This window comes from Heterocephalus glaber, unplaced genomic scaffold (assembly GCF_053883595.1).
Source record: "Heterocephalus glaber isolate CG9 unplaced genomic scaffold, H.glaber_assembly_v1.0 deba00001444, whole genome shotgun sequence".
NCBI classification, from domain to species: Eukaryota; Metazoa; Chordata; class Mammalia; order Rodentia; family Bathyergidae; genus Heterocephalus; species Heterocephalus glaber.
Genome location: NW_028258297.1, coordinates 481,319 through 508,802, shown reverse-complemented (window position 1 = coordinate 508,802; position 27,484 = coordinate 481,319). Strand labels below are relative to the sequence as shown.

The window sequence follows — 27,484 nt, the reverse complement described above, 5'->3', positions numbered from 1 at the left end:
TATGGGCCAGGGATTTAGCTCAGTGGTTTCGCTGCCTGCTGTGCAAGTGCAAGGACCTGAATTCAATTCCCGCTACCAAAAAAAAAAAAAGATTACATTTGTTAATACTGTAGTAGGTAGGTGTGACTTCTGTTTACTATAGAATGTCTGTGTAGCCTAATGAGGCACTGACCTTGCTTTCTAAGGACAGTTCAGGTATGGGGGGGGTATGGTAGGGTATTATAAATTGGCCAGAGATGATACACAAAATAAAAAATTCACACAGAGGTAATTGAGTTAGCTGGTTGCAAATAGATTTAATAACAGAGCGAAAACTCCTTTCTTTTTTTAAATTTTTTTTTTGGTACCGGGGATCGAACTCAGGTCCTTGCTCTTTCGAGGCAGGCGGCAGAGCCACTGAGCTAAATCCCCAGCCCCAAAACTCCTTTCTTAAGGTAAGTCAAGCAAAGATAAAGTACCAAAAAAAAAAAAAATTTTAAAGAGGCATTAAGAGAGAATTTGGGTCTACCATATCTATAATGGCCCCCAAAAAGACATGCTCTAGATACTGCTTCTGAACAGCCTGGATGGGAACTTCAGGGGCTCAGAGTAAACACAAAGTAAACTTCCTTTATTTACCCAAAGCTTGTTGACTAAATTTTTGCTTAGATCAAAGGTGCTCTATCACTGAGCTGCCTCTCCAGCCCTTTTTATTTTGAGACAGAATCTGACTAAGTTGCCCAGGTGGGATTTGACTTTTCAATCCTCCTGCCTCAGCCTCCCTCAGTGCTGGGATTGCAGGTGTGTGCCATGGGTTTAAGAATAAATTATACATACTGAAGAGAAAATTAGTAAATCAGCAGACAGGTGAGAAGGAATTACACAGAATGAGGCACAGAGAAAATGATGGAAAACATAATAGAGGGTAAGTGGCTTAGAGCATTGAGTGAGGTACATGTCGTTGGTATTCTATAAAGAGAAAAGAGAAAATAGGCAAATTTGTTATTAGAAAAGATAAAGGCTAAAGATTTTCCAGAGTGGGTGAAAAAAGTCTTAAGAAAATGAATGAATCAAGAAAATAAATAGAAAATTAAAAGGTAGTCCAAAGGGGTAATTTTTTTTTTTTTTTTTGCGACAGGGTCTCACCCTGTAGTTCAGGTTGACCTTCAACTCAGTGTAGCCCAGGCTGGCCTTGAACACACAGTGATCCTTCTTTACTCAGCCTCCTAAGTGCTAGGATTAAGGTATGTGCCAACACAGTTGGCCAAAGAGAGTAAAGTTGGAAAGCACCAAAGACAAAGAAGGATCTTAAAGTGAATCAAGACAAAGGATTAAGACAGATTAACTTCATTTGAGGAGTAGTTAGACTGATGGTTTGGGTTAGTCAGCTTTCTGTGACCAAATACCTGAGAAAGCAATTTAAATTGAGGAGAGACGTTGGCTCTTGATTCAGAGGTCTCTGAGTTCATGGTCTGCTGGCCTTATGGATTTTGGATCTGTGGCAGGCAGAGAGCATCATGGTGGGAGCACATGGTGGAGCAAGGCTGCTTGCCTCAAGTGGCCAGGGAAGGAGAAGAGAGGAGGAGGAAGGGGCTGGGTTCTGACACCCTTTTCAAGGCACATCCCCAGTGACCCAGCTTCCTCCCACTGGACACCCCCCCCCCCAAAGATTTTACACCTCCTAGTAGTGCCATAGACCTTGGACCAACCCTTTAACAGACAGACACATGGGAACACTTAAGATTCAAACTGTGGCTAGGAGCAGTGGCTAATGCTTATAACCCTAGCTACTAAGGTGGCTGAGTCTGGAGGGTCAGAAGTTGGATGAGCTGGGCAACTTAGCAAAAGCCTGATCTGAAATAAAAAATAAAAAGAGCTGGGGATCTAGCTGAGTGGTAGAGTGCCTATCTGTGTGAGGTGCCTGGGTTATATCCCAAGTACCACCAAAATCAGTCAATCAGTCAATCCAAACCAACGAAACAACTGGAAGGAGAAAGGGAGGAAGGAAAGAGCTTCAAACCACAACATGGTTTCTTAAGTGGAGCAATGGAAGCCTGAAGCCAATGGAATAATGTCTTCATTATGCTAAAAGTAAATAATTGCTGGCTTATAACTTTATATTAGGCAAAATTATCTTTCAAGAATGAGGATGTAGCCAGTTATGGTGGCACACCCTTGTGATTCCGGCACTTCAGAGGCTGAGGCAGGAGGATCACGAGAGTTCAAGTTAATCTGTTAATCTGAAGTTAATCTGTTTTAATCCTCTGTCTTGATTCACTTTAAGATCTTTCTTTGTCTTTGGTGCTACAGTGAGTTCGAGGCCAGCCTGAACTACAGAGTGAGACCCTGACTCAAAAAAAGAAAAAAAAAAGAAAAAAAGAATCAGGATGTTTCACTGATGTGAATTCTAGTAGGTCTGTCTGATTCTTCTTGTTGGACCAACAGCAGAGAGACAAAGAGGATAGTGACTGAGAGACCAAGGCAAAGGAATTAAAAGAGAGTGCAAATGAAATAAAGGCATTTTTAGGAAGCCAAAAACTGAGTTTATTACTAGTGGTCTGCTATGGTTGAATGTGTGCCCCTGCAAAATTCATATCAGAACTTAATTCGAAGTGCTGGAGCATTAGGGGGTGACTAGGTAGAAGGGCTATGGCTGTGCCTTCCTGAATGGGACTGGTGGTCATATCAAAGAGCCTGAGGGAGGTGGTAGTTCCTTCTCCCCTGCTGCCATAGGAGGATATGGAGAAGGCGCCCTGTGTGAGGAGCAAGCATTTACCAGACCCTGACCCAGTGGCATCTTGATCTTACACTTCCCGGCCTCCAGAATTTAAATAGATTTGGCTTGTTTATAAATTTCCCATCTATTGTGTTTTGTTATATAGCAGGAATGGGTTAACACCCAGACCTTTTCTAAATATAATTCTAAGGAATGGAATGGGTTTTAGGCAGGAAACCAAGATCCAGATGCAGGGTATCACCATGCATGCCTGCAATACCAGAATTTGGGAGGCTGGAACAGGCGTATTGCTGCGAGTTAGAGGCCAGCCTGGGTTACATGGTCAGTTCAAGGTCAGTCTGAACTATATAACAAGACCCTATCTCAAAAAAAAAGAAAAGAAAAAGATCCCAAGAAAAACAATATGTGAGCAAATAAAAGTGTATGTTAGAGAGCTGGGAGTGAGTGGTGGTGCACGCCTGTAATCCCAGCACTTGGGAGGCTGAGGCAGGAGATTCACCATGAGTTTGAGGCCAGCCTAAGCTACACAGTGAGTTCAAGGCCAGCCTGAACTACATAGTGAGACCCTGTCTCAAAAAAAAAAAAAAAAAAAAGGGAATGTTAGGGCTAACAGTGTAGTGTAGTTTATGGGTAGAATTCTTGCCTAGTATGTGTGAGACCCTGGTTTCCATTCCTAGCACTGCAAAAAAAAATCAGAACAAACAAAAACTAAAAACATTAATTTTTAGCGATATATCTATGGGGTGAAATGGGTATAGAATTGATTAATACATGAAAACAATAAGTCAGGAAGGAGGGTTAATAATGTTAAAGCATTTTGTGATACCTGGTATTAGAATTAATTATACATTTTTTTTTTTGTACCGGGGATCAAACTCGGGTCCTTGCACCTGCGCAGCAGGCGGTGAAACCACTGAGCTAAATCCCCGGCCCAATTATACATTTTAATGTATACAATTTATGAGTTCTGAGGGACCACTATAAAAATTGAACTAGTAGCTAGTAGGGTAGTGTATACCTGTAATCCCAGTACTCTGGAAGGCTGAGGCAGGAGGATTGTAAATTCAAGCCTGGCTAAGCAACTTAGTCTCAAAATAAAAATAAAAAAGGGCTGGTGATGTAGTTCAGGGTGAAGGTCCTAGGTTCTATCCCTAGTTACACACACACACACACACACACACACACACATACACACACACACACACCACACAAAATAATTGAAGTGGTAAAGGAAAAGTGGTGGTGGGCCGGGAATGTAGCTCAGCAGTGCCACGCCTCCCTGGCAAGCGCAAGGTCCTGAGTTCAATTCCCAGTACTGAAAAAAAGAAAAAGTAGTGAAATTTCCTTTATTTTTATAAAGAAAATCTGCAAAAACAATTTTTTTAAACAAACACTGGCTTAATGATGCTGTGTTGAAAACTTTCTGAAAGTGAGAAGGATCCTCACTCTCGCCATTTCTACTAAGGATTTGGTGGAGGTTTCAGCCAGCCCAGTAAATCAGAAAAAGGGCAACAAGATAAAGGGATTCAAATGGAAGAAACAAACTTATTCACTGTGATATTGTTATGTAGAAAATCCAAAATGATCTTTAGATAACTTGCATCAATAATAATTTAGCAAATTTCTAGATACAAAATCAGTTTATAAAAATAGATATCTCATCAACCAACACATTGAAATTAAAACATAGTATATACAGGGCTGGGGGTGGTAGTTGGGAGGCTGAGCAAGGGGATCAGGTGTTCAAGACCAGCCTGGGCATCTTAGCAAGATTAAGGCCAGACTAGACTTTGTAGCAAGACCCTGTCTGAAAACAAAAGAATAGTGTATACAGTACAATTCCAAATACAAAGTACTTTGGAATAAATGTAATAAGAAAGTGCAAAATGTCTTGGAGAACACTGCTCGGTTGTGAGAAGAATTAATGAAGAATTGATGAGTAAGTAGGTAATCCTCGATTTGTAATGGAAAACTCAATTTGTAAGGATGTGAGTTCTCCTAAAACTGACATAGAAATTCAGTGTAATTCCAATAAAAAAATCTAAGAGGGCCCAAATGCAATGGCTCATTCCTATAATCCTAGGAGTCTCGGAGGGTGAGGTAAAAGGACTGCAAATTCAAGCCTAGCCTAGGCAATTTATAGATTTTTTTCTTTTCTTTTTTTTTTTTTTTTAAGACAGGGTCTCGCTGTGTAGTCCAGGCTGGTCTTGTACTTGCTATATAGCCCAGACTGGCCTTGAATTTGTGGCAGTCCTTCTGCCTCAGCCTCCCTAGCGCTGGGATTATAGTCATATACCACCACATCCAGCTAATTTAGCAAGACTATCTTAAAATAAAAAATAAAAGGGGCTAGAGGTGTAGCTCAGTGTGAGGCCCTGGGTTCAGTTGCTAGGTGTTCTATGCTGGACTCAAATTTGTGATCCTCCTGCCTCAGCCTCCCAGAGTGCTGGGATTATGAGTATTGCCCTGATGCCCAGCCCGCACTCTGACTTTAAATTATTCTTTTATACTTATTTTAATTTATTTTGTGGTTATTTCCTCTTTTCACTTCTGAATTGAGGTTTTTATTTAAGGGTTTTAAATTTTTTGGTCTTTCCCCCTCTGGCCTGTGCCCAGATTAGGGTGTTGTATTTGTTTTTTGACTGGTTGGACAGATATCATTGCCTACAAGGGGCTCACAATGCCTTTGCTCTCAGACCAATGGAATTCTTGGATCCAGCCAATCCAAGGTGTGTCCCTCTTCATCGACTTCTTCTCTGAGCCTGAGGAAGCAGTTCCTGGGTTCCATGGTGTCAGTGCTCCTAGAGTATCCCAGTGTGATGCCACCAGTGGGATGCCCTGCAGGAGGGGCTGCGAAGAGGTGCTCGGTCAGCTTGCTGCTCTGGCAACATAAGCTTGACCTCAGCAAGGTCGGCGTCCTTATCTCTGTCTCCTTCTCTTTACACAGAGGGTCTTTTTTAAAGACAGGGTCTTGCTCGCTACGTATTCCAGCCTGGCCTTGAACTTACTGTGTATCCCAGGCTGACCTCAAACTTGCAGCAGTTCTGCCTCAGCCTCTCAAGGGCTGGGATTACAGGCCTGCACCACCATGCTTGGCCAATCTTTACTCTTTTAGAATAAAATGTACTGGGAGTTGCTCACGCCCTCTGTGTGGAGTTATGCTCAGTTAACTGTCACCATGGCTCTTCAGTGGGAGCCTTATCATCCCTATTTCATAGATGAGCAAACTTAGGAGATCACATTCTGGCCTCATGTCACATACAAAGCCAGAGTTTTTATCACAAATATTTAAAAGAAAAAAGAACGATTTTTTTTTTTGCCCAGACAGTTAATAGGGTACAGTTTGGATTTTTAATTTCCTCTTAGCAACAGTCTACCACAGAATGTTCTGACTTGAAGGGCTCCTTCATAGAACTATGGGATCATATGGGGTAACATTTCTGTTTGGAATCCACTTCCTGTCTGATGGTTCTGCTGCCTTGAAAAAGTAAATAAAGAAACAGAACCTCAGGTTCCTTTCCCTTGACTTTTGGGTGTATGGGTGAGTGTATAGAAGATCTTGGTGGCACTGGGTGAGGCAGTCTCTAGGGACTCTTGAGGCCACCTATTAGGATGGGCAGGATCATCCTGCTGTGTCAGTGCTCCACACAGAAGCAGGGACGTCTCTAGTGAACAAGCCACTTGTTCAAGGATGCAGCCAGAGGTGACCTTTGAATCAGTCAGGGAAGGAAGGTGAGCAGTGCCTCTCTAGAGGGTGGGAGTGGTTGCTGGCATGTGAGAAATGTTTGGAAGAGCTGTGTGCAGTGTTATCTGAGTGACTGCTCTGAAATAGGTTCCTTTGACAGTGAAATTAGCTGCAGAGGAACCAGGGCTGTTTTAGTGAATCCTTAAAGGATGCCACTGATGCAGTCGTTTTGAGTATTGTATTTCTTAAAATGCATGGGTAGCTGTTATGGCTTGGGTCTGTGCATCCCCCCCAAAATATCATGCAGTGGCTGAATCTAGAGTGTGTGATGCTGGGAGTAAGGGTGTATGATTACTAAACCAGTACATGGATTGGTTTGGCACTGCCATAATCCCAGAAGCCTGAAAAAGATAAAAGGGGCAAACAGACACTATTAAATTTGTTGCTTTTGCTGCTTTCACCACCATGAGCGGTTGCCCCTCTGCCACTCTGCCGTGGAGCCAGCTGATTATGGACTGAAACCTCTACATAAGCCAAGTGAACCTTTTCCCCTTTAACTTTGGGTGCCGGGTACTTTGTCTCAGCAACGAGAGAAAAGTAACATACACTAGCTGACAGAAGCACTGACAGAGATTTTTTTAAAAAATGTAACCCAAAGCACAATGTTCTGATTTAAGCTAGTAAGGCAGATGGCCAATCTTGAGTAACCCGGTTTTATTTAAAGTATCAGTGGTAATGTAAGTAGAGGTCCTCAGATGCTGTTCTTTAAAATTGGTGAGATGAGTAAAATAAATGTAAGGAGGCTACTTTTCTTTTCTTTCTTTTTTGAGACAAGGTCTACACAGGCATGCAGCACCATGCCTGGCTTAGAAGCTACTTTTTCTTAAAATGACTGTTTTTGAGACAGTCTCGCTATGTGGTTCAGGCTGAGCTCAGTATATAATAACCCAGGCTGACCTTGAACTCATAGCAGTCCTGCCTCAGCTTCTGGAGTGCGGGGATTACTGGAATGCACTACCTCACCAGGTGTAACATGACCATTTTTTCAACGTAAAACACTACCCTCAATTCTAAGAGTATGGGTGCCTTTTTTTTTTGTACTGGGGATTGAACTCAGGACCTTGCGCTTGTGAGGCAGGCGCGGCGCCACTGAGCTACATCCCCAGCCATGGACTTCCTTTTTTGATATTAAAAAAGTTATTGTTTTTTGAAATCAAGGTAATTGTAGATGGTAGTTTTCCTTCTTTGTATCTTCTATTTCTTATTCTGTTTGTTTTTGGTTTTTGGTTTTGGTTTTTTTGGTGCCGGAGTTCAAACTCGGGACCTTGTGCTTTCAAGGCAGGTGGGGGAACCACTGAGCTAAATCCCCGGTCCTGCAGCCCTTTTTTATTTTGAGTTTGGGACTCACTGAACAGCTAACTTGCCCTGACTGGTCTCAAACTTAATATCCTCCTGCCTCTGCCTCCTAGAGTGCTAGAATTACAGGCATATGCCACCATGTCTGGCTTTTTAAGACAGAATGTATTTTATTAGTGCATATAGTAATACAGAACAGTGAGATTTGTTTTGGTATATTGGGACATAAATATCTTGACTATTTTTCTCCTTTCTTTTTTTTTGGTACCAGGGATCGAACTCAGGACCTTGCGCTTGCGAGGCAGGCAGAGGCACCACTGAGCTACATCCCCGGCCCCTGACTACTTTTCTCCTATTAGCCTCCTTTCCCTTTCCTCCTTCCACTCTAATCCCCTTTCACATTTCTAAAAGTCTGCCTGCTAGTTTCCTGTCATCTCTTATTTGTCTATTTATTTATTGTAGATTGCTCATATAAGAGAAAACATGCGACATACAACTTTTTGAAACTGGCTTATTTTGCTTAACATGATGGTCTGAAGTTCCATCCATTTTCCTGCAAATGACAATATTTTGTTCTTTATGGCTGAATAATATTCTGTTGTGTATATGTGTACCATATTTTTTTATTCATCTGTTGACAGGTGTCTAGTCTGTTTCCAGAGCTTAGCTATTGTGAATTTCACCCCTATATACTTGGGTATCCACATATCACCTTTGTATGCTGTCCTCAGTTCTTTCAGGAATATACTGAGAAATGATATCCCTGGATCAAATAGTATTTCTAAGTTTAGATTTTTGAGGAATTTCCATAATAATTTTCATCTGGTTTTACTATTTTACATTTCTTGGTTTTTGTTTTTTTTTTTTTTGGCATCAGGATGGAACTCCAGTCCTTGCACTTGCAAGGCAGGCGGCACAACCACTGAGCTAAATCCCCAGCCCACTCACTAGTTTACATTTCTACCACCTGTGTAGGAGGGTTCCTTTTTTTCGTACCTTTATCAGCATTCATTGTTTTGTTTTGTTTTTTAATTTATTTTTTTTTTCATTGTTCTTTTTTAACCTTGGTGATAGCCATTCTTAATGGGGGGAGGTAGAATTTTAGTATAGTTTTTTATTTGTATTTCCTTGTTGGCTAAAGATCTTGAACATCTTTTCATACACTTGCTGCCCATTTGTACTTTTTCTTTTGAAAAGTGTTTACTCATTTTCCTATTTATTGATTGGGTTATTTGCTTTTATTTGTCATTTTTGAATTCTTTATATGTTGTAAATATTCTTCTATCAGAAGAGTAGCTAGCAAAGATTTTCTGCTGTAGGGTTGTCTTTTCACTCTGTTAATAGTTTCCTTGTTTTTTTTTTTTTGGTACCAGGGATCGAACTTGGGTCCTTGTGCTTGCAACGCAGGCACCAGGCTACAGAACCACTGAGCTAAATCCCTGACCCTGTTAATTGTTTCCTTTGCTATGCAGAAGCTTTTTAATTTGAAGTAGTCCTTTCTTTGTTTTTTTTTTTTCTTCATTCATTGGTGCTGAGGATGGAACTAGACAAGCACTCTACCACTGAGCTAAATCCCCAGCCTCTTGCCTCTTCCCTCTCTCTTTTCCTCTCCCCCTCTCTCCCTCTCTCCCTCCCTTCCTTTCTTTTTCATTTTTTTTTATTTCTGTGATACTGGGGATTGGACCCAAGGGTTTGTGTTGAGCTACACCTGTAGGCCTTTTTCATTTTGAGACTGAGTCTTGCTAAGTCATTAAATTGCCTAGGCCAGGCTTGAGCTTGTGAGCTTCCTGCCTCAGCTTCTGAGAGTGCTGGGATGACAGGCGTTCACCACCATGTGATGTAGTCTCAGTTCTTGATTCTTGATATTTTTTTTCTTTTTAAAAAATTTATTTATTTATATTTTGGATTCTTGATATTATTTCCTGTGTTATTGCCATTATATTCAGGAAGTCTTTGCCTGAGCATATGGCTTCAAGTGTTTTCCCTGTGTTTCTTCCATTAGTCTCAGATTTTCCAGGGTCATATCTAGGTCTTGATCCACTTAAATTTGATTTCAGTACCAGGTAAGAGAAAGAGATCTAGTTTCTTTCTTTTGTTTTCTTTTTTAAAAAGAGATCTAGTTTCAATCTTCTGCTTGTGGATATCCAGCTTTCCCAGCCTTATTTGTTTAATTGGGTATCTTTTCTCCAGCGCATGTTTTTGTCTCCATTAAAAGACAGAATCTGGGTATATGACTTTATCTTTACATCCCAGGGCTCTTTCCTTTCCTCCATAAAGGGGATCAGATGTGGTTTAGAGACAGCTACCCCACAGACCAGGTTTCTGTGGGTCTCTACCATCACATCCCTACACAAATTCTGCTAAGCAGAGTCTAGGTCTTCCCACTTCTCTACAGAGAAACCACTGGTCACCTGTGTGAATATCAGCAGTTCCATTTCCTGGCTCCTGAGTGTCCGGCATCCTCCCTAGGGATCTCCTAGCCCCTGTAGGTCAGGGGGAAACAGAGGCTGCAGTAGAGCTAGCTGGACTTCTGGAGAAGAGGAGGGGCCACTTGGTTTGGTTATGTATCCCCAAAACCTTCGACCTTACTGAACTTACGTAACTGAACAGGGTCCCAGACTTGGTGTCAGCAGTGGACAGTAAGTGGGCCTCAGCCAGTACACTGATGCTAAAATGTCCTGGGTTCTTGTTTACAGGGTGGATATCCTTACTAAACTTTTGGTTTATAATTTAGGGGTAAATAAGTAAATGTTTACTTATTGTTTCAAATTTCAAAAGATGAATAAATGAGCAATAGGACAATGGTTATTTATTTCTTTTTGCAGTCTTGGGGACCAATCCCAGGAATATTCTGCCACTGCCCCATATTCCCCACCATTTTTATATTTTATTTTGAGCAAGGTTTTGCTAAGTTTCCCAGGTGGGACATGAACTTGCAACTCTACTGCCACAGCCTTCCTAAGTGCTAGAATTACAGGTGTGCCCCAGTGTTCCAGGCTTGTTTTTTGTTTGTTTGTTTAATGTTCAGGATCAAACACAAGTCCTTGTGCATGCTAGGCAAATGCTCTGCTACTGAGCCATACCCCAGCCTTTTAAAATTTTATTTTGAGCCAGGGATTTAGCTCAGTGTCACTGTGGCTGCCTCACAAGAGCAGGGTCCTGAGTTTGATCCCCGGTACTGGTGCAGGGGTGGGGGGAAATTTATTTTGAGATAGTCTTGGTAAGTTGCCCAGGCTGGGCTCAAATCCTTCTGCCTCAGCCTCCCAAGTGGCTTCGATTACAGATGTGTGTCACTGTGCTTGGCCTAATTTTGGTTTAATTTGTTATATGAGAATTTCTTCTATATTTAAGGACCTGTTGTTCTTCCTCCTGGGATGTGCTAAGCTGCTGACAGTACTGCTGAGTGGGCCCCTAGGTGTGGAGAGAGGCAAGCACCCAGCCACTGTGACTCTTCCCTTAGTTGAGGATACCTACCCTGTATGTGCTACCTGCCCACTAGGCACTTAGTAGCATCTTGGTTATGAAATTGGCTATCTCATACTGGAGGGCTTGTGTTTAAGTAAACCTTTATTTGACTTACTCCCAAGTGCAAGAATAGTGATGCCAAAAGGAAGCTGTAAAATTCTTCCTTTAAGTATCATTTCACATCATCACAAGAAGAGAAGTACAGTTCAGTAAGATGTTGAGAAAGGCAAAGACCACATTCATGTAACTTTTACAGAATATAATTATAATTGTTCTATTTTATTATGTTATTGTTGTTAATCTTTTATGATGCCTAATTTAGAAATAAAACTTTACCATAGGTATGTGTATATGGGGAAAAAACATAGTATTCAGTTTCAGGCATCTACTAGGATCTTGGACCATTAGCTCCTACAGATAAGGGGAGGTCTTTAGTTTCAGAAACGTAAGTTTTTATGTTTGTTTGTGTGTGTGTGTGTGTGTGTGTGTGTATGCATGCATGCACGCGTGCATACGTGATACTGGGGATTGAACCCAGGACCTTTACACTGAGTTCCATTCCCTGGCCTTTTTTTTTTTTTTTTGCGACAGGGTCTTGCTGTGTGATTCAAGATGGCCTCAAATTAATGGTGATCCTCCTGCCGCAGCCTCCCAAGCACTGAGATTATAGGCATATGCCATAACAACTAGCAGTGTTTCACTTTCTTGTCTAAATTTATTCCTAATTATTTTATTCTTTTGTTGATAATGTAAATGGAATTGTTTTAATTTTTTCCCGTACTTTTCATTGGTGTTGTATAGAAATGCAGCTGGTTTTTGTGTGCTGATTTTTTTTTTTTTTTTGAGACAGGGTCTCACTGTTCAGGCTGGCCTTGAACTAGTGTGTAGTCTAGGCTGGCCTCGAAATCTTGGCAATCCTCCTGCCTCAGCCTCCCGAGTGCTGGGACTACAGGCATGTACTACCATATCCGGTTGACTTCCTTGTGTATAATGTTTTCTAGATTCATCTAATTTGTAGTATGTATCTGAACTTCATTTTTTGTTACTGAATAATATTATATGAATATGCCACATTTTATCTACTCATTTCTTTTTTCTTTTTTGGTACCAGGGATCAAACTCAGGACCTTGAGCTTACAAGGAGCTACTCATTTCTTATCAGACATTAGGTTTGATTCAGACAATAGGTTTTTATCAGACATTAGGTTTTTTGGCTCTATGAATAATGCTGCTGTAAATATTTGGATACTCAGTGTTGTATGGACATGTTTTTCTCTTGAGTGTGCATCTAGGAGTGATGTTGCTGGGTGTACTCAGGGTGTACTCACCCTGAGTTCAAGCACTTGAGAACTACCAGGCTGTTCCCCAAAATAGTCATACTATTTTGGATTCCCACCTGCAATGTATACAAAGCTCCCAGTTTTTCTTCAACACTTGTTAACGCCTGTCCTTTAATTTTAACCCTTAAATTTGAGTCTTTTTTTTTTTTGGTACCAGGGATGGAACTCGGGTCCTTGCGCTTGCACAGCAGGCAGGGAAACCACTGAGCTAAATCCCCGGCCCTAATTCCCTGGCCCAAATTTGAGTCTTTGATGCATTTGAGTAAATTTTTGTAATTGGTAAAAGGTTGAGGGTCCAACTTACTTTACTTTTTTTTTTCTTTTCTTTCTTCTACTTTTTTTTTTCTTCTTTGTGGTACCGGGGATTGAACTCAGGACCTTGTTCTTGGCAGGCAGGCGCTATGCCACTGAGCTACATCCCCAGCCCTCAACTTACTTTCTTATGCTTGTGGATATTTAGTTTTTCCAGTATCATTTGTGGAAAAGACTGTAATTTTCCCATTGAATGGTCCTGGCACCTTTGTGCCAAATAATTAGTTGACCATGAGTTAACTAAGTGTGGTTTTCTTCCTCAACTCTTAGTTCTATGCCTTTGGTCTGTAAGTCTATCCTGATGGAATTTTTTTTTTTTTTTTATACCGGGGATTGAATTTAGGGGCTTGCACTTGTCAGGCTGCCATGTTGCCACTGAGCTAAATCCCTGGCCTGTAAGTCTCCTTATTTTAGTACCACACTCTGTTGATTACTGTAGCTTTCTGGTAAGTTTTGAAATGAGAAAGTGCAGACATCTAGCTCAGTTCTTCTTTTTTAGGACTTTTGTATTGCCATACAAATTTTAGGAATAACTTGTCAGTTCACAAATAAAATTTTAAAAATTGACCTTAGATAATTTCTGTATTTTACTGTTTATGGAGAAAGCAATAGTCTTTTGGAGTTCCTGAGGCATCTTTTTTTTTTTTTTTTGGTATAACTGGGGATTGAACATATGACCTTCACACTGAGCTTCATCTCCAGTCCTTTTAAAAATAATTTTTGTTCTTCAATTTTTTTTTTTTTTTTTTTTTTGGTACCAGGGATTAAACTCGGGTCCTTGAGTTTGCAAGGCAGGCGTGGGAACCACTGAGCTAAATCTCCGGTTTAAAAATAATTTTTGGAACCTGGTGTGGTGGTGTATGCCTGTAATCCCAGCACTCGAAAGGCTGAGGCAAGAGGACTGCCTTGCCTCACATTTGGGGCCAGCCTGGACTACATAATGAGTTTAAGACCAGCCTGAACTACATAGTCACATAGTGAGACCCTGTCTCAAAAAGAATTTATTTTTACTTTGAAAGCTGGGCATGGTGGGGCATGCCTGTAATCCCAGCACTCAAGAGGCTTAAGACAGGAGGAGCACTGTGAGTTCAAGGCCAGCCTGGGCTACAGTGAGTTCAAGATCAGCTAACATGAGACTAACATGAGTCTTCCTCTTCCTTTTCCTCCTCTTCCTTCTTTTTTTGAGACAGAGTCTCACAATGAATTCTAGGCATGCCTTGAACTCAGTATGTAGCTGAGACTGGCCTCAAACTCACAGCAGTCCTCCTGCCTCAGCCTCCCAAATGCTGGGATTACAGGTGTGCATCCAGCACAATTTACTTTCTTCTTGCTACCCATCCACCCTTCATCCCAGTCATTGGCAACCAATAATCCTCTGTTTCTAAAGTTTTATCATTTAAAAAATGTTATAAATGCTAACATGCTATATGTGTACCAACTCTCCACAATGAATATTTTATTAGGTGTGCTTTTTTTTTTTTTTTTTTTGGTACCGGGGATCAAACTCAGGACCTTGCACTTGCAAGGCAGGTGGCGGAACCACTGAGCTAAATCCCTGGCTACTTTATTAGGTATTATAAACATGTACTATTAAAAAAAGTTATGGACTGGGGATTTAGCTTAGTGGTTCCACCACCTGCCCTGCAAATGCAAGAACCCGAGTTCAATCCCCAGTAACAATAAATAAATAAATAAATAAATAAATAAATAAATAAATAAATAAAATAAATAAAGTTATAAATGAACTGGGTACAGTGACTCACCTCTGTAGTCCCAGATACTCAGAAGGCTGAGTTGGAAGGATCCCTAAAGCCCAGGAATTTGGGGCCAGCCTAGGTGACATAGTAAGACTCCATCTCAAAAAAAAGGGAAGAGAGGGGCGGGGATTTAGCTCAGTGGTGCTGCCGCCTGCCTCGCAAGAGCAAGATCCCGAGTTCAATCCCTGGTACTCCCCACCCCCCAAAAAAGAGAAGAGAGAGGAAGGGAAAAAAGAGGCAGTATATATCATGTACAGGTGCAAATTCCGTATGATGAGTGTTATCATTCTGTATATCTAAAATATACCAATAAATGTTTTGGTAAAAAAAAAACCAGACAAAAAACCAGTTATAAATGGAATCACACAGTATGTAACCTTTTGGGATGTTAGCTTTTCGGAGAACTCCCTAGAGAGCCTTCCATGTTGCAAGCATCAGCAACTCCTTTTCATTACTGAATAGTTTGCTGTACTGTGTATGTGCTATGTGTAGTACCATGTGTAGCATGTGTCTACCATGATTTGTGTAAATATTTGTTTTTGAAGGGCATCTGGACTGATTCCAGCTTTGGACTGTTATAAATAAAAGTTTTATGAAATATTTGTGGGTAGGTTTTTGTGTGAATTTAGCTTTTATTTCTTTAGGATCAGTGCCCAGGGCCAAGGCAGCTTTTATTTATGGATTTCTATCAGTTTCCAGTTTATAGAGGCTGAAGAATCCTATAAAGTGTGTATGTGTTTATGATGGTTAGAGCTTGTGTTATTGTCCCTTTTATATGTGGGTAACATCTGTCATTTCTCCCCCATCTTAAATTGAGTCAGATATTAAGATTGTGCCTCAGTTTTCTTTTGTTTCATATTTGCATGATACATGTTTTTCAGTTGTTACATTTGTACCTCTCAGCTTTTTAAAGTGTATTTTTAGGGGTAAATGTATTTTTTAATCCAATTTCAGGTGTTTTCATTGATTAGGTTATCCCATATGCAGTTGTTGATATTATATTAGTTCTAATTTCTTCCATTTTATTTATTTTTGGGTTTTTGGGAGGTGTTTTATTTTTGGTTTTTTGAGACAGGATTCATTATGTAGTTCAGGCTGGCCTTGAACTCTCCACAGTCCTCCTGTCTCAGTCTCTTGAGTGCTGGGATGATACATGTGCACCACTTCTAGATTTGTTATTTGTTTGTTTTGAGTCAGGGTCTCACTATGCAGTTCAGGGTGGCCTTGAATTCACTATACAGCCCAGGCTGGGCTCAAGGCAATCCTGCCTCAGCCTCCCAAGTGCTGGGATTATAGGCTACCCCACCACACCTGGCTGTTTTTTTACTTTTGTTTGCTTTACTGCTAGTTTACAAGTCATAAATACATTCTTTTATGTTTTTATGGTGACTTCCCTAAATTTAAAACCCTTTGTCATAGATATATCTCTTTCTCATTTAATATATTTAGCACTCTCTGTGCTGCCCTTCCAATAAAATAGCTGTCTCTTCTCCTTATTGTCATATGAACAGTTAGATGTCTGCTGTGCATAATCCTGGCCAGATGAATGGCTGTGTCCAAAGGATGATTGATATTGAGAATAATAAAGTACCTAAATGCCACAAAATTTTACTTCAAATCTATTTTATTGGAAGTTTAAATTAGTGATTTAAAGACATATTAGGATTTATCATATAGATACTCAGAGTGTTATTTTTGTTTTTGGTTGTTTTGTTTTGTTTTGCTTTTGGTACTGGGGATTGAACACAGAGCCTTTGCATTAAGCTACATCCCTAGCCCTTATTTTTAATTTTGAGACAGGGTCTTGCTGAGTTGCTAAATTGCCCATGCTGGGCTTGACCTTGGAGTCCTCTTTCCACAGCCTCCCAGAGTCCTGGGATTACAGGTGTGCACCACCACACTTGACCTCAAGACTTTTTACAGCAGTAATGTTGGAGGCAGAGTAGGGATTTCACACCGAGTGATAAGGTGGAGCAATCTGCAGATACTACAAAGTAGGTGGCTGGAATACAAAGTCTTTAAAATAGCTGGAAAACACCGACTGCCTAAAATGAGAATACTGGGCCAGATTTTTTTGTTTTGTTGTTATTTAAATCATACAAATTTTAAATTGGAGATTTTGGCAGGGGTTGGAGGGTGTTAGGGATTGAGCCCATGGGCTTTCACATGCTAGGAAAGTGCTCTACCACCACGCTATAACCCCAGTCCTAAATTGCAAATTATTTTATAATACATATCTCTGGGCCGGGGATTTAGCTCAGTGGTTCCAGCACCTGCCGTGAAAGCTCAAGGTCCCAAGTTCAATCCTTGGTACCAAAACAAACAAAAATAATATGTATCTCCAATTTATGAATTCTTTCTGAATCTTACACTTAGCTTCATTGACATTGCATTGGCAGTTATTTACTCTTAATTACTATTTGTTTTACATTTATTTATTTATTTATTTATTTATTTATTTATTGGTACCAGGGATTGAACTTGGGACCTTGCCTTGTGAGGCAGGCGCAGTGCCACTGAGCTAAATCTCTGGCCCTGTTTTACTGACTTTTTAACTTGTCTCTTTACTTGTCTGTTTTATACCATAGGTTTAAAAAGTTATTGAGGAGCTGGGTGTAGTGGTGCATGCCTGTAATCCCAGCGCTCTGGAGGCTCAGGCAGGAGGATTGCCTTGAGTTCAAGGCCAGCCTGGACTACATAGTGAGTTCGAGACCAGCCTGAACTACACAGGGAGATCCTGTCTTAAAAAGGAAGAAAAAAACAAAACAAAACACAACGAAATGTTATTGAGGTATAAGGGCTGGGGATGCAGCTCAGTGGCAGAGTGCCTAGCATGCATGAGATTCTGTATTTGATCCCCAGCGTCACACACAAAAAATAAAAGAATAAAATAAAAAGTTGCTGTTGAGCTGAGCTTGGTGGCACATACCTGTAACCCCAGGACTTGGAAGGCTGAGGCAGGAGGATCAGTGCAAGTTCAAAGCTAACCTGGACTACATAGTGAGATGCTGTCTCAAAAGAAAACAAAACAAAACAAAAAAGAAAGTTGTTGGTATAATTTATATTTACTAAATGAACCCATTTTAAGTTTGCTGTTTTATGAATTTTGACGGATATGCCAAACCTTAGCCCTAACCCTAACATTTATGTCACTCCCCAAATTCCCTCAGATCACACAGGAGTCATTTCTTCCAATAATCCCTGACCCTGGGCAAACCCTGTGTGATAGCCAACCTGACTGATTCCGAGTGGTTCCACCCCGCTTCCCTCCTTGGGAGTCCTCTCAGTTAATGTATGACAGAGGGCAGCATCCTGTTTGACAGAGAAGTCTGCAACTGTATATCATCTTTGTGACCTTCCCATTTGGTAGAGCAGTCTGCAACTATATGTTATCTTTACAACCTTGTAAACAGAATACTCCACCTGTTTGATATTTTGTTTCAGCTAAACTGTGTGAAACTTCCCCTAACTCCCACTAATTTAGTTCTGCTCCTGTGAAATTCGCTTATGCTCCCCCTCTCCCTAACCCCTCCCCAACTAAAAGAGTCTCTTAAAAGAAACCTGCAAGTCGCTTTTCATTGTCGAGAGTTTTTCAAGTGCAAGCTGCTCCCAACCGCTGGCAATAAAGGACTGAAATTTGTCTCAGAGTGTAGTGATCCTCTATAATCTCTCGAGATTGAGTGTAACACCTGGGCGCCTCTGTGCTTTACCTTCTCTAAAGTTTCATGTAAATGGATTCAGCCATTGACTGTTGCCCTTTGGGTCTGTTTCCCTTGCCTTCATGCCTGTGCCAGGTACCTGTGTTGCTGTATTTTCCAAGGTGGTTGTGCCAATTTATGACCCAGCTGCCAGTGGGTAAGAGTTTTGGTTGTTGAGTGTCCTCATCGACACATGAGAAAGCCCTAGCTCTCTAGATTTTATAGGTAAGCCTGTGATCCAGGTCACATTAATTTGTGAGGTAAAGATCTTGGATCATCTTAATTATGAATATCTTATTTTCTAGTGCTATTTGTTGTAAAAGACTATACTTATTTATGTTGCTTTTTAAAATTTATTAAAAGCCTGTTGGGCTGGGGATTTAGCTCAGGGGTGCTGCCGCCTGCCTGGAAAACGAAAGGTCCCGAGTTCGATCTCCAGTACCAAAAAAAAGCCAATTGACCATAAATTTTGATTATTTTTCTGGACTGTGTATTTTGTTCTGTGGATCTGTTTGTGTTGAGATAACAGAACTACGTTGTCTTGATTATGGTAGCTTTATAGTGAGTCTTGAAAGCAGGTGGTGCTAGTACCCCAACTTTGTTCTTCCCTTTCAAAATTGCTTTGACTAGAGCTGGGTGTGGTGGCATACACCTGTAATCCTAGCATTTGGGAGGCTGAGGCAGGAGGATCACCCTAAGTTCCAGGGCAGCCTGGACTATATAGTGAGTTAAGAACAGCCTGAACTACACAGTGAGATCCTGTCTCAAAAAAAAAAGAAGAAAAATTAGGGCCGGGGATTTAGCCACCATCTGTCTCGCAAGTGCCCTAAATTTAATCCCCAGTACCAAAAAAAAAATTTTTTTAAGTCAAAATTGCTTTGACTACCTAGATTATTTTTTTATGTTTTGAGATAATCTTTTTATTTGTGTTCTTACTGAAATGGAACAAACTTGTATATATTCATTGGCCTTTTTTTCTCATTTTGCAATACTGTACACTTTTTTCCCCCCAGGGTAGTTTCTCTATTATCCTAGATTATTTTAATTTGCATGTACACTTTTTTTTAAACACATAGACTGTAGTATTAATTTGTTAATTTCTGTATTAATAGTCTGTTAGAGGTGGGTGTAGTGCCACGTGCTATACCTGTAATCCCAGCACTGAGGAGGCTCAGGCAGGAGGATCACTGAGAGTTCAAGGCCAGTCTGGGCTGCATAGTGATATCAGAGCAGCATAGCAAGACAATGTCTCAAAAAAAAGGAAAAAAAAAAAGCAAGAGAAAAGTTATTGTAGGGCAACCCATTTGGGACCCCTTCTATCTCAGGAGCTATTCCTATTCCCCATTCCTGTTACCCCCCAAATTTTCCTAATCTTAAAACATAACAAAACAAAAGAAATATGAATATAGAAGAAAAAATATATTAAAAAAAAGAAAAGTTATTGTAGTCCAGCATGGCCAATGTATCTAAAAGTATACTTGATTTAGTACAATTGTTTTATGTGTTTGTATGTGTTTTGGTCTGTTAGTCTGTGTGTTAATCTTTTTATGATAATTAACTTCATAAAGACTTAAAGAAATAAATCTGATGCTGACCAAAAAAAAAAAGCCTGTTAGGATTTTATTGGGATTGCATTGAATCAGTAGATCAGTGTAGGGAAAATCGACATATTAACAGCATCGCAATTTCCAATCCATTAATATAATTGGTCTTTTCATTTATTTAAATCTTTAATTTTTCTCATCAATGTTTTGTAGTTTTCATTATACAGGTCTTTTTTTGGTTTTGTTTTTTTTGAGGCAGGGTCTCCCTTTGTTGTTCAGGCTATCCCTGAACTCACTATGTAGCCCAGCCTGGCTTCAAACTCATGGTGATCCTCCTGCCTCAGTGAGTGCTGGGATTACAGGCATGCGCCACCACGCCTGGCTCACTATACAATTCTTGCACATATTAAATTATGCTAAAGTATTTCATGGTTTTAGATGTTATTGTAAGTAGAATTTAAAATTTTTTTTCATTTTGCAGTTATTTATTGCTCGTATATAGAAATACAATTACAATTACTTTGTATGTATTGGCTTTGTAAAGGGCAAGGTTGCTAAATTCAGTCTTATTCCAGTAGCTTTTTTTCTTACAGATTTTAAGGCATTTTAAATTATGAGTATATATAATTTGATGTTTTCTTTTAAAATTCGTTTTGGTTTTTTGGTGGGGGGGGTTGGTACCGGGGATCAAACTTGGTACCTTGCACTTGTGAGGCAGGTGCTGGAGCCACTGAGCTATATCTTCAGCCCAGTTTTGGTTTTTTGAGGTTAATTTTGTAGTAAAGCCTGGTGCCTTGAACTTACTATGTAGTTCAGGGTGCCCTCAAACTTGAGGCAATCCTCCTGCCTCAGCCTCATTAGTGCTGGGATTACAGGCATGTGCCACCACACCTGGCTACATTTTCTTTTTTAATCTGTGTATTTTTTTTTTCTTAATTTATAGTACTGCTTTAGACCTTCACATAGTCTTTAGTAAGATGGATAGAGCCCCTTCTTCCGATCTTAGGGGGGAAGCATTCTGTCTTTTCATCATTGAGTATGCTGATAGTTGTGTTTTAGAAGATGCCCTTTATCAGGTTCAGGAAATTTCCTTCTGTTTCTAATTTATTGAAGTTTTTTTTTTTTTTGTCATGATAAAAAGGTCATTGGATTTTTCTCCAAATTACTCAAACACAACTATGTTAGTAACTACAGTGTTCTAAATGTCCATTTAGAAGTCAGAAAATAACAAAATGAATGACAAAGCAAGACCCCGATCATATATTCTTTACAAGAGAAACATTTTAAATATAGAGACATAAATAGATTGAAAATAAGAGTATTAAAGGATATACCAGATATGAATCATAAGAATGGTGTACTATGTTAATAGTGTCAGACAAGAGGACTTCAAAGCAGAGCGTATTACCAGATAGTGAGAGACATTTCAAAAAGATTACAGTCAGTCAGAAAGACATAACAATCCTAAATATGTAGTCATATAATAAAAGAAATTAAAAATACATGAAATGAAGGGGCCAGAGATTTAGCTTAGCGGTGCCGAGTCTGCCTGGCAAGCACAAGGTCCAGAGTTTGATTCCCAGTACTCCCCCCGCTCCCAAAAGAAAAGCACAGATATCAAAAATACATGAAAAAGGGGCCGGGGATTTAGCTCAGTGGTTTCGCTGCCTGCTGTGCAAGCGCAAGGACCCGAGTTCGATCCCTGGTACCAAAAAAAACCCAAAACCCAAAAACCAAAACAAAACATGAAATGGGATAGAATCAAGAGAATAAATAAATCCATAGTATAGTTGAAGATACAACTCTCTTCTCTCATTAAATGGTATAAGTGGACATAAAATAAGTGAGAGTATAAAAGATTTGAGCAGTGAGGGGTGGGGGGTGGTGGCACATGCCTATAATTCCAGCACTGGGGAGGCTGAGGCAGGAGTGATAAGAGTTTGAGGCCAGCTGGCTACACAGTGAGTTCAAGGCCAGTCTGAAGTCATAGTGAGACCCTGTCTCAAAAAACCAAACCAAACCAAACCAAAGCAAAAAGCCCTCAAGAAATAGACTTGAGGAGAGTTACCAGCACTTAACTAACCCCCAACAATAGCAGAATAAAGATTATTTTCCAGTATGTGTAAACTAAAGCTGCAGGCCAAATACCATCTACTGCCTAGTTTCTTGAAGCTTGGGAACTAGGAATGGATATTGTGTTTTTAAAGCATTGTTGAAAAAATGCAACTGAGACTGTATGTGGTCACAAAGCTGAAAATATTTACTGTTAAGTTTTTTATAGAAAATATTTTTGACTCCTTTGATAGGTTATAAAACAAATCTTTATTTTATATTTTGTAGTGTTGGGGATTAAACCTGGAGTCTCATGCATCACAGGCAGTGCTCTGCCACTGAGTTACACTTCTGGCTTCATAAAACAAATCTTTTTTTTTTGGTACTGGGGATCGAACTCAGGACCTTGAGCTTGTGAGGCAGGCACGGCACCACTGAGCTAAATCCCCAGTCCTAAAACAAATCTTTTTTTTTTTTCTGAAACAAATCTTAATAAGTTAAAAGGAATGGTATGCAAGCATGCTCCTTTTTATTTTCTTTCTTTTTTCTTTCCTTTGGTATTGGGATTAAACCCATGACTATATTCCCAGTTCTTGTTTTAAAGGTTTGTTTTTTTAAGGTAAGATCTCCCTAAATACCTAAATTGCCCAGGCTAGGCTTGAATTTAGGCTCCTTGTCTCAGCCTCCCAGAGTGCTGGGGTTACAGGAATGTACAGCTACTCCCAGCACAGGCATGCTGTTTGACCACAACAAAATTAGGAATCAATAACAAAAAGTTATCTAGAAATACTAAAATAATTGGAAATTTTATAATTATGCTTCTAATTCATCTGTAATTAAAAAGAGAAATTAGAAATACCTTGAATTCAGTGAAAATAAAAGCATACTGAAATCTGTAACATGCAGCTAAAGGAGAATTTGTAGCATTGATTGCTTATAATTTGGAAGGAAGTTCTAGAAACCAGTGATCTAAGGGCCTAGTATAAGAAGCCTGAAGAAACAGATTGTTGCAGTAGGAAAGAGATTACAAGACAAAAAGAAATCAAGAAATAGATAATTAACAAATAAGCCAAGCATGGGAGCATATACCTCTAATCCTAGCACTCTGGTAGGCTGAGGCAGGAGGATCTCAAATTCAAGCCCAGGAGGACCTGTTGCAAAATAAAAAAGGGCTGGAGATGTCATTCAGTGCAAAGGCCCTGGAGTCAGTCCTCAGTACCAAAAAGAAGAAAAGAAAAATTAACAAGTAATAGAGGAAAAAATTAAAAGCTGTTAAAAAAACCCAGGTATTACTAATATGTAGAAATGAAAGAGGGAACATTACTAGAGACCCTACTCGATTTTAAAAGAATAACACTATATGAATAGCTCTGTGCTAAATAATTTAACCAATTTAGATGATAGGGTCAAGTTCCTTCAGCAATGTAAATTACTAAAAAAACCCAAGAAGTAGAAGATACAAATTGTTTTAACCTATTGATGAGAATTCATTTGAAACGTCACCAAAGACAGCTGTAGATCCACCTGGTTTCACTGGTGAATGCTTATCAAACACAAGGAAGAAGTCTTGTCATCCTGCACTGCATATGTCTCTGTGCATGTACAGAGTTCATCTTAGCAGGGAGCACAGCTGCAGGGCTGGAGGGGCCAAGTCTTTGCTCCGTCTGCAGTAAGATACAAGGAGGAATGGGCAGTCTGTGTGAGAAAAGGTGTATGAGAAAGGCGCAGTGTCCTTGTGGTCAGGCGATTCCCGGAGACTACCGAAGTGCCCCAGTCACCTGCAGAAAGCAGCCTGGTGTACAGTTAGGCTGGAGTCAGTGACAGTTTTGAAGGTGAGATCAGGGGCTATGAAGACGTGGTATTGTCAGAGGCCGTGGGTTTGAGTTTGGACACAGAGGCCTCTGTGTCAGGACTCATAGGGCAGCACAGGCTTCACAGGCAACTGGTAATTTACAACTGTGGAAGTTTGTTGGTTTTTTTTTAAGTAAAAGTATCAGGTAAGATAAATCCCATCTGCTATTACTATTTTTTTTTTCCGGTTCTGGGGATTGAACCCAGGGCTTTTGCACAGCTCCCATTCCCATCCCTCTTTTATATTTTGAGCCAAGGTCTCACTAAGTCACTAAGTGGCTCAGGCTAGATTCAAACTTGGAATCCTCCTACTTCAACTTCTCAGAGTGCTGGGATTACTGGACTGTGCCACTCTGCCTTGTTTGCCATAATTTTATAGATAATTTCATGTAATATTGAAAAGATTGATAATTTCAAAATAAACTTTTAATTTTGTTAAAGATTCAGGTTTCATGTTTTCTTTTGGTATTAGAAAAGTGAAAACTTTGTTGCTAACCTGCCATGGCCACAGACATTGTGAGACTCACTGGGTGGACAAATGTCTGGGCAAGACCTGCGAAGGGAACTGCAGAGGCAGAGGAAGAGTGGGGTCAGTGGTGATCCTCAGGTTGGGGTGTTGACCTCACGCCCAGTTGGTGTGTGAGGGAGGTGGTGGTTTCATGTGTGACCCTGGTGTTATTCAGCAAGATGAGGACAGTGAACAGAAAGGCCTGTGGGTGGGTGGTAACAGAGAAGGGCAAGATCACACAAAAGGACCTGTCTTAAATTTGACTTGCTGAGGTTGAGCTCTGTAAGATCTCCAGGAGAACAAGTCCATTGTTCACTCAACAGGGACTGGGTACTAGGAGGTGGGCTCATGTTGTGAGTTGTTAATGTTCTCAGGATGGAGGGGCTTCCCCAGTGCTGACACTTGACACATGGTAGACCTCAGGGAGCTAGAGAGCAAGAGGCATCCACAGGCATGTTGAGTGCTGTGGGTGGGGCTGGAACAGATAGCCAGGGGACCCTGGAGGGGCAAGTCCTGGAGCTGAGGATGTCTGTGATCCAGAGTAGAGCAGTTACTGAGGAAAACCCAGTTCCCCTGTCCTGAGCCCCAGGAATTGTGTGTTCATGTCAGAATGGACCTCTTGGATTTTGGTGTAGTGTAGCTGAGGGCAGAGTGGGGAGGAGTGAGTGACCTTTTCTCTTTGCTTGTAGCTCTGTGCCCATCACAATGTTTTGGAAGTTTGACTTGAATACCACATCCCATGTTGACAAGCTGCTGGACAAGGAGCATGTGACACTGCAGGAGTTAATGGATGAAGATGACATCCTGCAGGAATGTAAGGCTCAGAACCGGAAGCTGCTGGACTTTCTGTGCAGGCCGCAGTGTATGGAGGAGCTGGTGAACCTCATCACACAGGACCCACCCTTGGACATGGAAGAGAAGGTCCGCTTCAAGTATGTACTGAAACTATGATTGGACCTAGTGCTAGGCAGTACTCAGGGAGGACATAGGCAGTGTCTGAGGATAGCCAGAGCCACGGCTCTTGATGGAGATGCAGACCTTAAACACCTATCCCATCTGAGAAATGAGGAGGCCACTGTGAGTTTTGTTATTTGTGAGGTTTAAGAGTTCAGGATCTCTGGTATATGTGTTTTCTCATTCTGCGATATATGTAAGTTTAAACTACATTGGTGTAGTTAGAACATTTTGAATGGCAGTGTATTAAAAGAAAGGAACTGATCCTGTGATAGAGAGGCACATAGAATTGCTGCAGAGTTGGCTCTAGCCTGGCAGAAGGGCCAGGCTAGAGAGACATGCAGTAGATATTTCGATCACTGAACTCCAGAAAATGCTTCACTGAGCTCTCCAGCTTAGAAGTTTGTCATTGTCATTAGTGATACTGACCATTCTCAGAGTTTTTCCTACAATTCTCCATTCAGCATTTGGCCAGGATGTTAGAAGATGACACAAAAGGAAGGGGCAGTGTGGTAAGATGGTTAGAGCTTTGCGTGAGGACAGAACATAAACTGGGATAACACTTCAGGTGGCAGGCAGACCCAGCCTCCAGGCTTTGCAGATGTGGCTCCACGAAGAGGTCACACAGCCCACTGTGTCTCCAGGGAGATCTGGGGTTGAATGACAGTAGCTGTCAGTACAGGTGCTTATGAGAAAGTGTAAAATACATGCATGTGGTAGTAAAGTTTTAGAACAGGGTCAGAAAAGTAAAAAGTCCTGCTTTTGTGTGGCCTGTGAGCTAAGAAGAGTTTTATATTTTTCTTTTTTTTTGGTACTGAGGATTGAATTCAGGACCTTGCTCTTGCAAGGCAGGTGGAAGAACCACTGAGCTAAATCCCCGGCTATTTTTCATCTTTTTTTTTTTCTTTTAGTACCATGGATCAAACTCAGGACCTTGCGCTTGCCAGGCAGGTGTAGAGCTGCTGAGCTATATCCCGGAGTTTTATATTTTTAAGTGGTTGAAAAAATCAAAGGAAGAATACTTTGTCACACATATTCATGACATGAAAACCATCTTTCGTTGTCCACCAGTAGGGTCTTGATGGACACCCTAAACCATACAATGCAGAGTTCAGTTGCAACAGAGACTCAAAAATATTTGCTGTCAGGCCATTCACAGAAAATCTTTGCTGACCTTTGTCTCATGAGGAAAACAGCAAGACTGGATAACAGAGCAGCCTGTGGCAAGCTGTCAGTATGCATCTGTGGTAGTCAGCTAGGTCCCTTCTGACAGTGAGAGCCATTTAGTTGTTTACCGAGAGCAGGAGCTTGCTGGTGAGGGAGTGAGGGGTTTGGGGACAGGGTGACCCTGCTGGAGGCTGTTGTGGTCATACCGCTATTCACAGCGCCCATTCCTCTCCCAAGTGTCTCCCAATTTGGTGAAAAACGCGAGCAAAATGGCAGGCATGGAAGGAGAACAGCTAGAGTTCTTATGATCAGGACAAGAGTCCCAGAGTGGCACTGGTAAGCTAGGAGAGCTGCAGAGTAAAGAGTTTGAGAGATGTTAGTAATAGATGAATGCAAAGCCAAGCAAACAGCGCAAGGAGAACACACATAGCTCTGTGGGAAACCTTATATAAGTAAGCAGGTAGAACAGAGTAGACAGATCAGCTCAGCTGTAGACAGATTTTACATATTCATACTAAGGTCCATACCAGGTGTCTTTATCTTTTCATTTATTATGCTGGACATGCCATGGACCCTAGGCTGCAAATTCATGAACCTTAGTGCAGGGAAATTTCTTATCTTTTTTAAAAATTAATTTTATTGGTATATTTTAGGTATCAATATAATGACATTCATCAATGGAAATTTGCACCTTTACATAGTCTGTCTTGGTTCTGGGAAATTTCTTATATTATTTCCGTGATAATTTTTTCTCCTCCAGTTTTTCCTCTGTTCTCTATTTCTGGGGAGTCTTCTTGGATGTTAGATCACCCGAATACTTTTTCTTATTTTTGCCTTAAATGTTTTATTTTGCCCTAAATCTTTGCCTTTTTGGTCTACATCTGAGAGGATAAAGTTCCCATCTTTTTTTGACTTTTCAAATTTCTATCATCGGATTTTTAATTTCTAAGAATTCTTTCTTATTCCCAGATTTTTTTTTTTGTACTGGGCATCAAACTGAGGAGCTTGCACTTGCGAGGCGGGTGCTGGAACCACTGAGCTAAATCCCTGGCCCTATTTTTTTCATTTTTGAAAGAAAG

The 27,484-nt window shown here is 40.6% G+C and overlaps 1 protein-coding gene and 1 non-coding gene across 12 annotated transcripts in view; both read left to right on the top strand.

The window, feature by feature from the left end:
• Ppp6r2 (protein phosphatase 6 regulatory subunit 2) overlaps nucleotides 1–27,484 on the top strand; it is a 103,065-nt gene that overhangs the window by 27,775 nt on the left and 47,806 nt on the right. For all 11 annotated transcript variants that reach the window (XM_087213618.1, XM_087213619.1, XM_021258719.2 and 8 more), the window contains one exon: nucleotides 24,974–25,216. In XM_087213618.1, coding sequence (XP_087069744.1) covers nucleotides 24,990–25,216 — 227 coding nt within the window. In that variant the 5' untranslated portion in view covers nucleotides 24,974–24,989. Of the gene's footprint in view, nucleotides 1–24,973; nucleotides 25,217–27,484 lie in introns of those variants that run through there.
• Nucleotides 2,370–2,455, top strand: LOC147827433 (small nucleolar RNA SNORD62). The gene has a single exon (XR_015452377.1). It is a non-coding gene; the product is annotated as a small nucleolar RNA SNORD62 (small nucleolar RNA).